At 39.9% G+C, this 13,661-nt stretch overlaps 1 protein-coding gene across 3 annotated transcripts; it reads left to right on the forward strand.

Moving 5' to 3' along the window:
• The first annotated feature begins 2,686 nt into the window (after nt 1-2,686).
• Nucleotides 2,687-13,319, forward strand: si:dkey-202l22.3 (7 transmembrane receptor domain-containing protein). 3 transcript variants are annotated; one of them, XM_039793054.1, is made up of 4 exons: nt 2,687-2,910; nt 10,209-10,681; nt 10,947-11,344; nt 11,944-13,319. In XM_039793054.1, exons 2-4 carry the CDS (start codon nt 10,225-10,227, stop codon nt 12,298-12,300), a joined length of 1,212 nt encoding a protein of 403 aa, XP_039648988.1. In that variant the 5' UTR covers nt 2,687-2,910; nt 10,209-10,224; the 3' UTR covers nt 12,301-13,319. The 3 variants fall into 3 exon arrangements, with proteins under 3 accessions (XP_039648988.1, XP_039648994.1, XP_039648982.1); XM_039793060.1 differs by lacking the exon at nt 2,687-2,910 and adding an exon at nt 7,167-7,821; XM_039793048.1 differs by lacking the exon at nt 2,687-2,910 and having other exon boundaries at nt 10,023-10,681.
• Nucleotides 13,320-13,661: the final 342 nt, after the last annotated feature.

Raw genomic sequence — 13,661 nt, forward strand, 5'->3', positions numbered from 1 at the left:
AACATAAAAACATCTGCGAAATTGCATTCGCTAAACCCACCAGACAATAAACAGTAATTTTAGCATCGAAAATACACTTCATTAAAATTCGAACGATACTAAATAAAACTGTGAAAAGCCATTTTGGGTCGTCTTTCCACTTTTCCAAACATCACAACAAAGTTTTGGTTGAAATAACCACATAGTTTAAATGTGAAAATATGTTGGCTCTATACACGTTAAAGGTATTGTTTTTTTAAATGGAGTCTGGTGGGTTTAGGTCTAGCAATTTCAGAGCTGTTTCTGGTTAAACAGAAAGGTCTCAAAGATGTTTTAGGGTGTTTTCACACCTACCTCATTTGGTCCGGACTTTTCAGTTTGATCCGAACCAAAATTACAGGTGTGAAATCTCCCCCGGACCATGGTCCGGATCAAAAGACCAAATTTTGGTCCTATAAAAAGAGGTGGTCTGAACCATGGTCCGGTTCGTTTAGTGTAAAAGCATTTTTTGGATGTTTCGGACTTTCGGACCAAATACAGGAAGCTCTGGTAGGCTCTCCTTGTGTTACAAGACCGGGGAAGCTCCTTTAAGGAATAGCTCGTTGCTTAGTGTATAGGCTACATGAGAGAATGTGAGACGGTGAATGCACTCAGAACAGACAGCTGCCGGCTATCAGAGCAGAGAATACATCAGCAGTTTACTTGTTATGTGGTAGTAAATGTACAGTGTGGGTTTCTGTTTGTCTCTGAATAAATGCTCCAGAAAGAAAGTTCCTGTGTCTTGCTTCTCAACATCACAGTAGGGGAGAGCAGCAGTCAGTTGAAAAAACTCACAGAGACACAGAGAGTGGATACGAGAGGACGGGGAAGCCCGTCTACAAACCAATCAATTATAAGTATCTGGAGACGCAGCTCACGTATGTGATGACGGCAGGACGTAGTTTTGTCATGTATAGATCTTTAGTGCGCTTGCATAACTGCAGTGTGCAACCAAAATTTACCGGATCAAATGTATACAATGTAACAAAAACATGAACCTTGGTCCGGACCTTGGTTCAGACTTTCAGGTGTGAAAACACCCTTAAAGGTTTATCTATAATGTTGTCAGACACTTAGAATATTAATCTGAGCTTGTCAGTGGCAAAACAAGCACTTTTGTCAAGGTAAATATAAGCTGGACAATTGCCCTATTAACTTACATTGTATTAAGTTTCGCCACTGCCAACTGCAGCGATCTTGCTTAATACTGGACCAATGTCAAAGATTGTTGTTCCCATCAGTCACTTAGACACAAAAACATAGGAAAATAGGGTCCAGGTTGTAAACTCTACAAAAAAGACACATTCATTTCACAAACAGTCAATTACACAGATAACTGTGACACACCGGTAACAACATTAAATAAATGTTGACTCATACAGTACCTCAGTACCTGAATGGTTACGCATACATCAGCAGAGAACAGAAGCAACCGTAATTATTATTCAGTCCAAGGGGCCAGAGATATACAGTTTAAAACATAAACACATATATCAAACATCTCACATTTAGGGGCACTTTTGATGGTGTATGTTTATTTTTACCATTCAAGTAAGTCTTACTTGCAGTCCTGCAGATGAAAATCTCCTGAATATCTCTGCCTTTACAGTCCCCTGTTATTGGAAAGCTTTCCACAGTGGCGAGACAAACTAATCAAACATTTAGTTTTATTTCAGTCTCTGAAATATATTTATCTGAAATATAACAATCCATATCAACTGCTTTCTCCTATCTGTCTCTTTTTTTTTAGGCTCAGAGCTCTCTGAGACAAAATATTGAGTGGTCCGTCAGCCCCCAATTTATGTGGTGTGAAATGGTTGTTGTAGATTGGAGTAGATTTCTGAGCCGTGTCAGATCCTCATCATGTGTTCAACAATAGTGATAAGTAACAGCCTTTAGCAGAGAGAGAGAGGGAGAGCGATAGGAAGAAACCGCTCAGCGTGAACATTATTTGAGGCTGCTTTCTAAGCTGCTGTCGATGTGTCAGCAGGGGTTCCTCTGAGAGGGCAATGCACTACAAAGGGCAGTACGAAGATATTTGGTGAAGGAGTGACGGCACAAGTGCCTGGTATAGACAGACTCACTGCCTCACATGTGTTTGTGTAAATTATTTTAAAACTGTGTTTATGGATTTTATATTTAGGACTGATTTGACATGAAAATGTGACAATATCTCTTTGTTATCAAATTGAGCTGATGCCTTGCTCACTTATTTGCATATGCATCTTTTTTTTGCTGTAATAACTCGACATTTTCCCCAGAGACAACACAGTAAATATGATTGTCTCCCTTTTTCACACGGTTGCTCATTTTCTCCCTCTTTCCTCCTCAGATGTGGAAGAATCAGAAGGCAATCAAGGCTGTCTTACAGCAATTAAAGCAAAAAGAATAGGCTGCCCTCTCCCACCGAGGGCAAATAATAGGCTGCTTGCACTGGTTTCGCCACAGCATGTTGTGAGGGATACATGCAGTGTGCGTTTTTGTGTGTGTGTGTGTGTGTGTGTGTGTGTGTGTGTGTGTGTGTGTGTGTGTGTGTGTGTGTGTGTGTGTGTATGTGTAGATGCAGGCGAAGTAAAGGAGATAGGTGGGAGGAGGCAGAATTTGAGGATTTCAGGGAGAGAGGTTATGTGGGTCCCTTATCTTTCTCTCTACGCCACTTTCACTCAGTGCTGAGTGAGACAACACCGTCTTCCTGCCTGACTCCTCACATCACAGTGGGCTTCTATATAAGCTGCAAGAAAGCCTTTCTGACTAGACATGTAAAATCTGTAACTAGAAGAAAGGAGTGAAGAAAAAAAGGTGCCAAAGAAAAGAAAATAAGCTGATTTGCTGAACTGAGGTGACACCACACAGGGATATTCAAAGTATCTACAATTTTACACATCTGCACAGGTAAGATACAAAATTTCTATCCGCTGATTCACTGCATGCATTGACATTTACAGATACGCATCCACACAAGGACACACACACACACACACACACACACACACACACACACACACACACAGAGCATTGACGCTTTACCATAAATGTTTGCTCTATACTTTTGTTTGTATTGGTTATAATTAAAAAGTGTAATTTTAAATGTGGTGTAATTTGCATAATTGTCTAATTAAAAGATTTATTTGAAATCACTTACTATTTCAGGTTGCTGATTCAAAAGTATCACCAGTAATTTATAATCTGCATACTGGGACTGGTCAAAATAATGTAACACCTGATGGAAAAGAAACTGATTGGTGAAATAACTTAATCATAATTACAAAACACTGCCATAAAGGGGTGCCAAATTAGGATGAATGCCAATTAGCAGCATTTGAAGACTTTGAAGGAGGTCTGGCAATCTGCACTTGGATATGTGAGTTTTCAAAAGGAGCATAAGCTGACCACAAAAAAAAGGCAAAAACATGAAAGACAACATCTTTCCTATTTATGTTTTAAGGCTGTAGGCGACATTAGTTCATATGTATATGATATGTATATGCACATACATATTACAAATATGTGGTAATATTTTGTAATCATTTAAGAAATCACATATATTCAGGTAGAAAGCACATAATTGTACATTTTACAAAATGTTCAAATTCATTAAATTAAATATTTTATGTAAAATCATGACGAGTAGCATGCAAAATATAGACAAATAACAAAATGACAATAGGACGTGAACATACACAGTGCTGTATCTACCAGATATTTAATGTAGTTGAGCAGCACACCCATAGAGATGTACACAAACTCCCCACATAACAAAGTCCATTTCCTTCAAGAGATGTAACAATTTTTCCAAAAGTCATTTTGTGGCAGTAAGCATCTGTGTGCATCCTGTCAGCATAAATGATGAACAGATAGTAGTGGTGCACTGCCAGAATGGTAGAGCTGAAAGCTGAACAGCAATGCATAAAAAAATAAAATAACAATAATAATAACACACTAAAAACAATCAAAAACACAGACATCGGGAAAAGGATAAAACTGGTGAAGCTTCAAGCATTAATATGGCAGTGACAACTAGTCTGTCAATTATTTTCCTATTTGTAAGGTAACACATGCACAATGCACACTCCACAAGAAGGTGCTTGAAAACACTTGTGGAGCTGATAAATTCTGCTAACTGGCATTCAACCTAACACAGCTAACCTTAAAACCTTTTGTTGATTTTTCTACTCACTGCACTTGTCCAAATGTGTATGTGTTAGTACGTCTTAAATTGTAATGGGTTGTTCCTTGGCAGAGCCAATGCTATTAGAATGGCTTTGACCTCTCTTAATGAAAGGGTCGCAGAAGATAATAACATTTAGCCAGCATTTGATCATTAGCCCTGCAGACTGGGAAAGACATTCTCGTTGCAGTGGAACATCTTCAGCGTACTCACTTTAAAACACCTAAAGGCACCCAGCATCTGATCCAGACTTATATTCCAGACCATATTTCTGCAATTCATACAAAACACCTCAGTAGTTAAAGAAAGATTTTCCTTTTTTGCCTGCCAAAATGATCTGCACTAAAACCTTCACACATTTTGTGTGGAAATAATGCAGAGCCCAATTCAAATAATGAGGTCCACCATTAATTCATCTCATCGGAATTGCATGTGATGCACTTTGACCTCATTTGTGTTTCCTGCCTCTGCCCCCTGTTCTCCTTGGATGCCTCAGCAGACTCGTGGAAAAAAATGTATATAAAGTGCTTAGGAAATGTCAGTAGAGAGCAGGGAAAAAAAGAGTGGATGTGAAGACAGACAGGAAAAGAGAGCAGAAAAAATAGGGTGAGAGTCTCGTAAAGAGTTCTTCTTCCTGTTTTGCATTTTGAGAGCTCTCAATTCTCATCACGCTTCACAAATTAGCTACAAGGTCTGTATGGTTTCCACAAAGGCCTTAGCAACAGCGTTACTAGGCAAGGGTGGGTTTCTTCTAAGCTGTCAGATAATGTAGATGGCGTGAGACCAGATGGGAATTGGAAACCATAATCCTGCTGTTGATCATGGACATGTGCGCAACAAATTAGAAATCAAAGACACAATGCAGCCTGTCACTGAGAGACGCTACCTCTAAAGTGGAGATTGCTGCTGAGCAAGTAATGGTTGCGAACAGGTTTTGAACTGGACATGTAGAATTTTCTAACGTTTTCTTTAAAACTTATATTGAATCACTGGCATTGATCCATCTGCTAACTATTTTTATCGACTATCATTTATTTACCTATGGAGTGGTAAACCTTAGCGGTCCTGTCAACACCTTCCTCAACACCAGACTTTATTATAAGATGGTTTATCGTGATTTATTATTTTAAAATCCTCAGCCATAGTTTCAGTTTTGACAAACTAAGCATTCTGCAGCTGCTTTAAGCTCACTGGATTGTCAGCAGAGGTGTCAAAGGTATTCCCATTCATTACTCCAGTAGAAGTATAGATACTAGGGTTTGAAAAGACTTCTGTAGAAGTTGAAGTATCAACTCAAGCTTTTTACTCAAGTAAAAGTGTAAAAGTACTGGTTTCAAAACTACTTAAAGTATAAAAGTTAGATTAGATAGTTACTTTATTACTTAAAGTAATGTAAGGGAAAAAAATGCCATTAAGGACAAAAGCTTAGCCCGCTCCACAGGGGCCTATAGTGTACTACCCCACCTCCACAAAAACACATTTTTCTAAAGGCCATAATGACTATAATAATGTTATATTAAAATCATACCTCCAAACTCAGAAGGCCTGAAAAAAGTGACACATCTCTTCTGTGTTTTTCAGACAACGGAAGCTACAGTCTGGTGTTAGAATCCTCTACAGTGAAATACAGACACACTTTTACACCATTTAGCTGTCAGCATTTTAACTGTGTTTACTCCAGCTACTATCTAACGGTAGGCTAACGTTAACTGCTGTCGAGTGTAGTGTTAACTAGCGTCCCGTGCGGCGATGTTTCAGTTCCCTCTAACGTCCATTTTCGGAACATCAGAGAGAAGCGCAGGCATTTAAGTGGCTCCTAAATAAGGCACCAAAATCTGTGTTGCTATTCGGTCCTGTAGATAACAGTCGTTAAGGCACCGGTGCTGTATTAGCACCGGGTCTGTGGAGGTACGATGGATCGCGTACAAACCAATAGGGTATCGGAACGGCCCTAAGCACTCGTCTAACTGCAGGTAGCAGCAGCAGCAACAGAGAGCTGAAGAGAGCAGGCAAGTGTTCATAAACTTCTGGTGTACTTACAAACTTTCCAATCCATCGTTTTATGAGAGCATAACCTATTTGTACTACTTGTAGACGTTTGGTATCATTTTGGGCATTATTAGTGGGGTAACTTACAAGATACAAACGTGGGTCCCTTAGCCCCTGTGCTACGCTATTCAGCTGATAACGCTACTCTAGCTAACTCTCCCAATGTTCGACCCAGGTGAAAAAAGCTTCTGGGGGGGTGTTTGGCTCGAGGTCATGGTGCAAAGGACCCTAGGGTGAATTACTCCGAACCATCACTTTAAGGTAACGAAGTATTTGTACTTCGTTACTTGACATCTGTGATTGTCGGACATTACTCCATTCCATTGATAAAAAGGGACACACAAATCATGCTTTCCTTTAAGTTATGTTCATGGATTTTTTAAATTAAATAAAACAGGTAAAGTTGGTACAACCTGATATAGACTAACATTTCGGTATAAAATCTCCTAGTAGCGTTGAATTGGGTTGAGACCTAGGAAGGCCATGGCATATGATTTACATCATTTTCATAATTATCAAACCATTTAGTGACCCTTCCTGCCCTAAAAGCATCTGCATTCATGGTTTTTCTCCACCCATTTATTCAGTTTTTGGCTCTAGTTATGGCTATGTCATCCCTGGTCAGTCGGTCCACCACTTTGGTCCACACTGCAATATCTTAACAACAACTATCGGATGGATTGCCATGACATTTTGAACAGATATCCAGAAGAGGAATTCTGTGACTTTTGTCAGTTGCGTCTTGTGACACCAGGTGGCCTTAAATAATAGGGAAGACAATTTTAATATATCCTGAATGGATATGAATTTACCTATTAAATTGTACTTCTTCCCGCTGTGCAGCAAACATATTGTGACAAGATATTGTATGCACTGCTTAGTTAAATATGTACGGAATGAGATGTCCATGTGAAGTAGTCTATGCTGAATTGTAGTACTCTAAATTGGGCTTAGGCTATATTAGCTTTAATATTTAAAAGCACTTGAGTCATACCATTTCAATCTACAATGCACTCAGCTATCAAATGTTTAACTTCGACCAGGAGAATTTGGTCAGTAAAAGCTACTTTCAAAACAAACAAAGAGGACAAAACAATTAATTGATCCAGTCACTTTTTTTCTGAATAAGCAGCAATATTTATCACTCATAAACATTTGGGTGCTGTTTGTAAATGCCACTGAGGAAATACAAATCATGTTGTGCCTTTCTGGATATTTCCTCATTCAAAACACAGTGGTAGGCTGGCGGGTTTTTTGTTGTTGTTAAAAATCCCTGCCCTGCCAGGAATGACTGACCCCCAGGAAGACATGCACTCAGTGTCCTCACTACTCACTGGAACTGAGTAGGTGGCTTTTAGTAAGTTAACAAAGGTAGTAGATGAGTGATGGCCAGTCTATGGGTCAGGCTTCCCTAATAAATGCATGAAATATCACAATTGGCGCATGTGGCATTTTCTGTTTTTAGCTTGTCCAAAAATGTGTTGCACCGAATCATAACACACTTTCCTGATCATTTCCAGGAAGAATGAAACTGTGTAAAATGTGAAAGGGTCTTCTAAGTGATATGTCACCCAAATATCACAAAGGTGGGTACAAAAGTTGGTAGTTAAGGAGTTCCATAGAAACTTCTCAAACAATTTCACAAGCATAATCCACCTTTGTACTGTCCAACAATACTCACATGTCCACCTAAGTTTGCTTAAATACACTGCTTAAGTTTGAAGTATAACTTTACGCATTTTGTGCCACATCTAGTACTCATTTAGAAATATGCCTGAAACATGACATGGTTATGACCTCCATTACAACATGTCCTTCTACAGTAGAGTAGGCCAATTCCCCACACCATAAATCGATGTAGACAGACCAGAAACAATCTGTTTCAGAATTTTGGGTTGGTCGACCCGGAGGGTTAAAGGTTGCCAGCTGTCATCTGACAGTAGAGAGTTTGCTGCAAAACAATGTTGCATTCACAGAGCTTACTACTGAATAAGAAAGTCACTTTTTAATCTATACAACTCTTGAGAGATTTTTCAATCAATATACACTTTCAACTGCATTTCCACACAGACATTTAACAGGAAAAACATAGAACAAAACCTTTAGGGGAAAGCTATTTGGCTACCAGAATAAATTATATATATGGGAAACATATCTGTGGATAAAGGTCAGGATTTTTCTTTCTTGTTTTTTTTCAAAAGATAGAGAAGTTGACATTAACAAAACCTTTTGAAGTGCAGGCAGGGGTTTACTGATATGGAGGCAGTTTGGTGTTTTCAGTATTAACTGCAAAAGCTAAACATAATTATTAAAAACAGCCACTCCAAGCCAATTGCATGAGAATATGGTTTGCAGGTGGTGGATAGAAAAGACAATCCTACTCTTAAACGGATCAACAAACACCCTGTTTAAGCTAGTCACTGTTCCCTTAGCTTCCCAAACACACTGGCTTTTCTCTTACCTTATAGGATTTCTGTCATTTATATTTCTCAAAATGTAGGTCTAAAACATGTTCCTGTTGTTTTGTGTCCATTGTCCATCCAAGATGGATATCTACAACAATACCCTGCTGTTACAGTTTGAGCAAAGTGTAATTTTAACAACGCTATTAGTTTTAATTTATTAGTGTACAACAACTTGTACAACAGTTTTCAGTGCTGCACTGGAGTTATTAAATTCTTTAAAAAAATGAGCCTTCATCTTTGTTCAAATGATGGTTTTGAAATCTTACTATCCAAATTAGTAGATGGCCATTTTATTTTGGAATATAGATCTTTTTCACAGCACATATTTTGACTTGACTATAGCAGGAAAAGTATTTTAAAAATGTGTATTAATGTTAGTAATAACACCAGTGCTTTTCCTGCAAGAAGGTAGATAGTTATAAAGTGGAAATATTATCTTACTGATTCTGCAGCTATCAAATTGTAGGTTGCTAAAATAATGTCAGTCGGGAAGATATCAGATATAGTTTTACAATACTAATCTCCGTGATTTGTCCTCAATTATTCTCAATTACAGAACAAGATACTTTTATCATTTAAAGTTCTGAGAAAATGACTGCACTAACACTTTATCCTAATGTGTGGCGGTGCGCCACACTGCGTTATAATTATTTTTTTTTCAAAACGCTATTTAAAGCACATTCCGCTGCATTTCCTTTCCCTGCTCTCCTCCATCTCTCTGTCACTTGTGTCTCGCTCACATATACACACACACACACACACACACACACACACACACACAACACAAACACACACACACACACACACACACACACACACACACACACACACACACACACAGCTCCTCCCGTGCAGTGTTTGGTGTTTTTGGCCCCCAACGTCTATCTTGTGAACATCTTTACACAATCACACATTCACAATCACCGACGCAACTCTTAGCAAACAAGCGATTGTGCCTGCTTTAGAAAGTTAACTAACTTAAAGTCTGTGGTAAAATGCAGTTGGGTTGTTGAGGTCAAAACACTATATAGCAGCTGTGAATCAAATATGTCATGTTTTTACTCTTATACAGAATTTTGCTGCTTCAATCCAGATGAGTATTGAAAAGTATTTTCCACGACTGAAAAAGGCACGCGTTAAGGATAAGGACCAGCCTGAACCGGAGGTATCAGTCTGAAACAGAGCTGAACAGTCCGACCAGTGTAATTAGTTATTAATTTGTTTACAATATTTTCAGGCTTCAACCAGTGAAAGACAGGGTCAGGGAGAGAAAGAGATAGATTCGTTAGGCATTGAAGTAGGAGAGCAGGACAGCATCCAACAGCGTGATCCTCCTCAGTTTTTGATACTTATTGTTACAACAACACCCCCTAACCCTAATAGAACACCTGCAGATGATGCATATTGATTATTCATATCATCCCTTAAGAATACCAAATGTGAGGTTTGGTTACTTCCTAGTAGTACTAATTAAATTTATTGTTGATTATGGTCTCCCTTATTTTAAGGTTGGCCTCCAGAGACATGGATATCTTCATGGAAGGGGATTTCAATGTGACGGGTAACACCAGCTATAATACAGAACAAGAAAGACAAGAAGGCAGCAAAAGACTCAACCACAGTGACCCCCTGGACATGTTTGTAGGCATGGAGCTTCTTCTACGTTTCAAACCTCTCTTCCTGCCTCTCTACTGTCTCGTAGTGGTCGTGGCAGGTGTTGGAAACTCCTTCCTGTTGGCTTGCATCTTGTCTGACAAGAAACTCCACAATGCCACCAACTTTTTCATCGGTAACTTAGCAGCTGGAGACCTGCTGATGTGTTTGAGTTGTGTTCCGCTGACTGTGTCCTATGCCTTTGACAGCCGTGGCTGGGCTTTTGGGAAACACCTCTGCCACTTGGTCCCCTTGCTGCAATGTGCCACGGTATTTGCATCAGTGCTTTCACTCACTGCCATTGCTGTGGATCGCTACATTGTTGTAGGTAAGGGACATCACATTATTTTTATACTTATGAGAAGTCTTTTTTAAACCCACTATTTGTAAAATTGACACTGTGACACTGTGATTGACAGCAATGCATGCTGATTACTCCTTCTCAAATGGGCTGAAATCAACACATAGACTGCACCTTCATTTGAAAGATGTTATTACACTTTAAAAAAAATCTAAACATGGTGGCTTTAATGTATGGAATAATGTGCTGCTCTGATGCTTTTACCTATGCTATTTTTCCCTTTCTGTCTCAGCTCACCCAATTCGGAGAAGGATCTCTGCATGGGGTTGTGGTGCAGTGGCTCTGGGTGTCTGGCTTTTATCTCTGGCCCTGGCTGCACCTCCTTCTCTCTACACACACTATCTGGACTTGAGACCCAATGGCATCAACCTGGTAGTGTGTGAGGAAATCTGGCCACATAGTGGCAATCTGCGGCTGCTCTATTCTTGCTTCATTCTCATAGCCTCTTATATGATCCCGCTGCTGTCGGTCAGCGTATCCTACTGTGCCATTACTGTCAGCCTAAAACGCTATTCAGTACCTGGGGAGCCCTCCAACAGCCAGCAGCGCTGGAGCCAAAGGAGAAGGAGGACTTTCTGTCTGCTGGTGGCCTCAGTGCTGGCTTTCGCCCTGTGTTGGCTGCCCCTGCAGGTGAGTCTTGGATCCAGACTGTTAGATCCTAAACTAAACCCAAACTGTGAGGCATTCTTAGCTCGACTTTACTTCTCTCTTACTTGTTCCATGGAATTTGTGGAAGATCTTGATTTGGGCGTTAGGCCTGGAGGGGAGATTAAGTTTACATTCTTCAGGTATCTGCTAGCAAGTCATAAACTGGACAGCAGTGAAGTGATACAAAAGAATGAAGCTTGAGATGATTAAATTGTATACATCATTACCCACAGAACCTCACCATCAGGTACATCATGTCCACAAAACCAACATTACGTCCATAATGAGCCATGCAAGAGCCTAACAGATTAAGATTTCATTCTCATAATAATGAAAGAAGGGGGCAGAGTGTACTGTACATTGCGGTAGGATTGCACAGACCTGGAGCCCGTTTCATTAAAGCGTTTTGTGAACATTATGTCATGCAAATTGTTGATAAATTTGTTGTTTGAGTGGCAAATATTGCATTTGTTGTGATTAGTGAAAAATGCCAAAATGAGCAAGAGTAAATTATCTAAAGTTATGGAGTCACTAAGTATTAGCATTCAACCTACATGTAATTATTCCATGTCACTCTATAGGTGCTGAACCTATTGCTGGACCTGGACCCAGACTTCCACATCATAGGGAAGCGCCACATAAATGTCTTACAAGTCTGCTGTCATTTAGTGGCTATGAGCTCTGCATGCTACAACCCCTTCATCTATGCCTCACTGCACAGCAAGGTGCGCATGCACCTCAAAGGCTACCTCTGTCCTTGTCGCAGTCGTCAGAAAGGGATGGAGGAAAGGGCGTCATCCAGTGGCAGAGTGGCAATCAGGAGAGTCAAGACTTTTCCCGGGTGGCCGGTAGTGTTTCGAGGCCGCGAGGGCCGTTCTGATAATAGCTATACATTGCCCCCCCAAGGGCCGGTGGTCTACGCCGCTGGCGTCATCTAGGAGCTGATTTTAGACCACGCTCGCTATGATACAACTGTAGCAGCACCTGACATCCAGAACTCTGTCCTTACCCACAAGTTAACACCTGCACCCCTAACACCACTGTTAATGTCTGAGGTGTCTAGGAGAACATTAGGGAAATGTTTAATATCCATTTAAACCAGATTTTTTTCATGCTTTTCCAGCATTTTGTGTCTTCAAGACATTTGCTCCTCTCTTGTACAATGTCACCAGAGGCAATGTTAAATAAGGCCACTTATGACAAACAGGCGAAGAAGCAGATCCAGACCAGACTGTAGTTAAGTACGATGAAGAAGAAGATTAAGCCATCCACTGGGATCCCTGTGTTTTTCTTGGACAGCCAAGCTGCATTGCACGGACACTAAGCAGATCCTGCAGCTTTAAAAAGGCCAGCAGTTGGCATAAATACATCCTCAGGCTGAGGGCTTCTGTAGCAGACATGCTGGAGGCTGAGATCAGGGGTGGCTACACTGGGCCTGGTTATACTTTAAAGGTAAACGCTCGACTTCTGGGAGCTGACCGAACGATGAACTCTTCTCACCAGACATGGATTACAGACCCAGAGGAGGACATAGGAAGGAAAAAAAACGTCATTGTTTGATTTACTCGCTGCTACTGAATGTCTGTGCTTCAAATATTAGTTATGTATCTCTTGTATTGCACATCACCTACATTATGTTGGATGTATTATGTTGAAATACATTATTATATATATTGTCGGCTATTTTAGTGTCATTATGTGCTAGTTAGTGCCTATGGTCTGGCTCCACTGTCAAACTGTTTGCTACTAGTGAACTGTTTTAATTATCTGATGAACATGAAGTCTCTGTGCTTTGTCCCTGTCTGAAAAAAAAGGACTGACACAAGGATTAACTTAATATTCAGATCATGAACAATAAGCATCACTGTGCTACCGCCATTGCTGTTAAGTTCCCATCAGGTATGATTAATGCTTTCTTAATGCTTTCTTTGTTTGGATAAAGCCTGTGTATCAAGTACATTTTTGAACATGCCTCTTTTTAAAAGACTTGCCAAAGAACTGGCTAATGTGATCTAAATTACATTTAAGCAGTATTAATTGTGTTCACTTAGTCATTGAGAGTTCTAAAGTTTTTTTATTATTATTATTGCTGCTTATGATATAAAGTATATATTTTTCTACTGTTAACTGAAAGGGTTGTAACAATGCATTACACAATAAAATTATCATAGCTCAGGGCAAATTGTCCATCAACAAACCCAACTAGCCCATTTTAAAATGCCAAAAACCCATTGGTTTGGTCAGCCCACTGGCAGGAACTGAAATACTCAGTGTAGCTTTAGTGCAAGCTAATAAGCCC

The sequence above is a fragment of the Perca fluviatilis genome, chromosome 2, assembly GCF_010015445.1.
Source record: "Perca fluviatilis chromosome 2, GENO_Pfluv_1.0, whole genome shotgun sequence".
NCBI lineage: Eukaryota > Metazoa > Chordata > Actinopteri > Perciformes > Percidae > Perca > Perca fluviatilis.